Consider the following 4,326-nt stretch of genomic DNA (forward strand, 5'->3'; position numbering starts at 1 on the left):
GCTGCATCCATCCAAATGCAGCAAAAACAATGAGATTTTGGTTTCTGATTTTCATAAAGTAACAAACTCACAAAGCTACATTGACATTGACAACAACAATCCCAATGAGTTCCTATTCATGGGTCAGGGGAGGAAAAGATGTACGCAGCCTTACCCCTACCTTGTAAAGGCAGAGATGTTTCCGATAGACCCTCGACTGAAAAAAGGGATGAAAAGGAGTATTGGCAACAAGTAGGAACAACAAGATAAAAAGGACCAAAGCAGTTAAACTCTAGGTAGTAATAGCAATCTATGAATAAAAAGATATTATACCAACACTACATTGAATTTTGAAAAAATTAATTTCAAGTTTATATAACTCAAATATTCTAAACAAGATATAAAAAAGCATAACCAACTAAGCAAGTGCATTGTAGTCTCCAAAACTTGTATACAATGATAGAAACAAACCTAAGATAATGGAATCCAACTTAAACCTTGTAACCCCTGCTCTTTCTTCTTCCTCTGGCCCTCTCAAACTTCCTTCCCTTGGAACGCACATATGGTTTCGTGTGGCTGTGTGGAACTCCCGGAGCTGGACCAAAGTGCCTCACTGCTTCACGAGCATTCTTAGGGCCTCTGAGAAGAACCTGCAAATATTAACAAGATCTTAGTTGGAGTTCAGACACTTGCGTTGGAAGTGCAACAGATGACATTGAGCAAACACTGTTATGAATGGAACTCCAACCATATAATATGGAAACAAAAGGATTCTTCAGCAAGCATGGCAGAGATCTCGGCTCCCAATTAGCAATTATACATAAGTGAAATCTCCAATGCTAGGTTAAGATAATGAGAGAAATGTACAAACATAACCATTGTTCATTTAACTTATTAAACTCTATATGCCTTGGGGATTTAATTACAATGTTTTTTATAAGGATTAATTACAATGTTTAACCGTTGTTATTACCAAAAAAAACAATTATTGTGTCCATTCATGTAACTAACCCATGCTACCTAATACTCTAAAAATGCCAATATCAGTTTTCCCCTATAGGCAGCTCCCACAGAGTCAAGACACTGCTATTAAAAAATTTCCTAGCAAATGTTCAAACAGGGAATACACATTGTTTTACAAAACAAGAGAAACTCTTTAAGAATTTTTAATTAGCCGAATAATGTGATAGTTAAACCTATAGTTAGAACATTCAGTTTATTCAAATCTAAAATCTACTAAAAGGGAAACTTGAATAACTATAATAAAACAGGTAAACTACCCTGATTCCTGAATACATATATTTTTATCTTTATTTTTGAGAAAACCCCGATTCCTAAATATATAACTTTTAAGTAACACTTTTCCGTTTTTACATGTGAATAATTACATAGCATCTTCTTCCAAGGTTTCAAAAGTTGTGGAAAATTCCTCCACCTATAAGCCAGTCATCTGAAGGAAAGGGAGGATTAGAATAAGAATGTAATATTAATTGAATTAATGTAATCCTATAGTATTCAAGCATAACTCCATGGATTCTTCTGGTAAAAGGCTCAAGCAGATAAAATCTTAGGAATGAAGAGCTCAAGGAAACAAACATGCAAGAGGACAAAGTGGAAGCTCAGGTAGCAAGATGAGGACCATTCAAAGAAAAACTGACAAATAAATACTAAGCATCGACAGTGTCCAATTTCTATCATAAACATGTCAAATCACATTTGAAGAATGCGAAAAAAGAATTCATGCTTTTTTCAATACCAATTCAGGCCTCCAACACAACAACTATATTGCATTCTACTGACTAATTCGAATACAACAATTCAAGATAGTGTTCTTTTATCTCGTAGACTACCATCTCAACTTCTTTCCTACAAAATAAGACTTAATTACTAAAATATGAATTCAAATGGCTGCAGCGACCTATACGCAAAATAAATGGCACCATACAGACCACATCCAAGGTTTCAAAAAATCTTAAGGAACTACCACGTTAAAGGGCAATAAATTAAGCAACAGAGAGGTCAAAGGGTGTGATTCATTACCGTGTTTTGACCAAGTGGAGCTCTAAGAGCCAGCTGATCAAATGTCAAACACTCACCACCAGCTTTCTCAATCCTTGCCCTTGCAGTCTTTGTGAATCTCAAAGCACATACCATCAATGTTGGAACTTCATAGGCCCTAACATCATCGGTAACAGAGCCCACAATCACAGCAATCTTATCCTCCTTAAATAACATTTAAAAAATCAGCTAAAGCAAAGAAAGACAAACAAATGAACCTATACATCTGCAATAAAATGCATCCAATAACGGAAAGAGGAAAGATATACCTTTCCTTTGGTATAAGATATCAACCTCGAGAGTGAAAGGGGAGGTTTGTTGGTTTTGCTCATAAAGAGCCGCTTAAGAATCACTGCGTTGAACTTGCTTCCCGTCCTCCGCACCAAAAATCGGTATAGCTGTAAAAATGTCAAACAAAAGACTGCACTAATCAAACATTTGAACTACTGAATAGAGTGCTTGGTATGATAGGAAAATAGTTCACTTTGCAATGTTTGATTACTATAAACTATTTTCACCCAAAAGGGTTAGAATGACTTCCTTCTCTAATGGGCAATACTCATTTTTCATTCTCAAATATCACAACCCTTATTCCATTTTGTTTCAACCAACACGAGACACTATTTTCAATCTTTACCAATACCCTACTTTATATGCACTAAATTTTTATATTATCAATGTAATTTAACTTGTTATAATAGTTTACTTACCATTATTAAAGATTACAAATTAATGCTACTAAATAAAGTTACTTGCAATTTAAACTTTTAAGTGACCTAACCTGATTGTGTCAACATTTTTCACACTGTCAGTTCACAAAAATGTAACTAGGAGGGGCAAACGGGCGGGGCGGGTCGGATATGGTTCGGCCGAAAACGGGTAGTGAAAAAATTGAATCAATTATCCGACCCGACCCATATTTAATACGGATAAAAAACAGGCTAGCCGGCAGATAATAAACCATATTATCCCTGGCTTGTTGCATATAATCACTTTTGGGAGAATTCTTAGTCGAAACCTCTATTTGAGGCTTTATAAATGTAAAAGTTAGACACATTGGTTATTAATTGGTTATCCATTTTCTAAATGGATAATTGGTTCTTATCCATATTTGACCTGTTTTTAAAAAGTTCATTATCCAACCCATTTTCTAGTAGATAATATGAGTGGTTAACTATTTTTTTTAAATTATTTTGTCACCCCTAACTATATAACTCATTCTTCATCTAGTATGATTATTATTATGTCAATTATTTTTATAGCCAAGCAAACACACTAGATCATGATGGTAACAACAATTTTCACAGAAAACAATTTGTATGAAAAACATTTTGCTCCGTACCAAACACATCCTACATGGCAACTGCACTAATACTAGAATAATATATACTAAGAAAAATAAGGAGAGTCGGAGGAAGTTTCACCTTGACGAGGAGTTTCAAGTAAACATCATCAGACTTAGGTGCTGTGCGCTTTGTCTTCTTGTTCTTACCTCCAGCCTTCAGATCGATACCCTGCTCACAACATAATTCACACACATTTTACACATATTTATTATGTTAGAAAGAAAATGGACACCAATGCAGGACAAGGAAGTACCATTGCTTCTATGGGTTGTTTGAGCTGTGATTCTCGGGTTCGGCGCCTCTCACTCAATATTTATGAAATAACGCGCTAGGGTTTTTTGAGGGGATTTTACTACTGGAGCTACGGTGCTGGTGAGGTCTATGACAAATTTATGCACCTAATCTATCTATATCTATATTAAAGATAAAGATAAAAGAAATAAATTTTGCATTACGGTCAAATCAAGTGGGAGCTTGAAATAAATTTAGGAGGGGTTAAAAAAAAAAAGTGGGAGCTACTATAACACTTGGAATTTTAGGAAAATAATTGTAATAACATTTAATTTAAATTCGAAGATCAAGTTTTTTAAAATTTAAATATAAAGACAGTAAATAAGATTCTTTTGAATCTAAATAGACAGAGTGAATATATTTCTAAAGATATTGTTGATACTTAATTTTGTCCTTATATTTTATAAAGTATTATGTATACTTTCAAAATATCATTTTGCACTATTACCCAATTTATAAGGATTATATAAGTATTTTCTATAATTTTTAAAGCTCTAAAATTGATTTCTTGCATTTAAAGTATTGAAATATATATTAATTATCCCTTCAAATTATTTTTGTGGTGACCTAATCATCCGAATTTACTATTTGTACCTATATGCATTTTACAATATTTTTGTCCCGATTTTACATAATTATATTTGCATTTTTA

At 33.6% G+C, this 4,326-nt stretch overlaps 1 protein-coding gene across 1 annotated transcript; it reads right to left on the reverse strand.

Annotated features, from left to right (window-relative positions):
* Positions 1-322: 322 nt before the first annotated feature.
* On the reverse strand, positions 323-3,776 carry LOC107829591 (large ribosomal subunit protein eL18y). The gene is made up of 5 exons (XM_016657038.2): positions 3,637-3,776; positions 3,462-3,551; positions 2,307-2,435; positions 2,020-2,202; positions 323-629 (listed from the first exon to the last, which is right to left on the reverse strand). The coding sequence occupies exons 1-5, from the start codon at positions 3,637-3,639 to the stop codon at positions 471-473; spliced, it is 564 nt and encodes a 187-aa protein (XP_016512524.1). The 5' UTR covers positions 3,640-3,776; the 3' UTR covers positions 323-470.
* Positions 3,777-4,326: the final 550 nt, after the last annotated feature.

Source organism: Nicotiana tabacum, chromosome 5 (assembly GCF_000715075.1).
Source record: "Nicotiana tabacum cultivar K326 chromosome 5, ASM71507v2, whole genome shotgun sequence".
NCBI classification, from domain to species: domain Eukaryota; kingdom Viridiplantae; phylum Streptophyta; class Magnoliopsida; order Solanales; family Solanaceae; genus Nicotiana; species Nicotiana tabacum.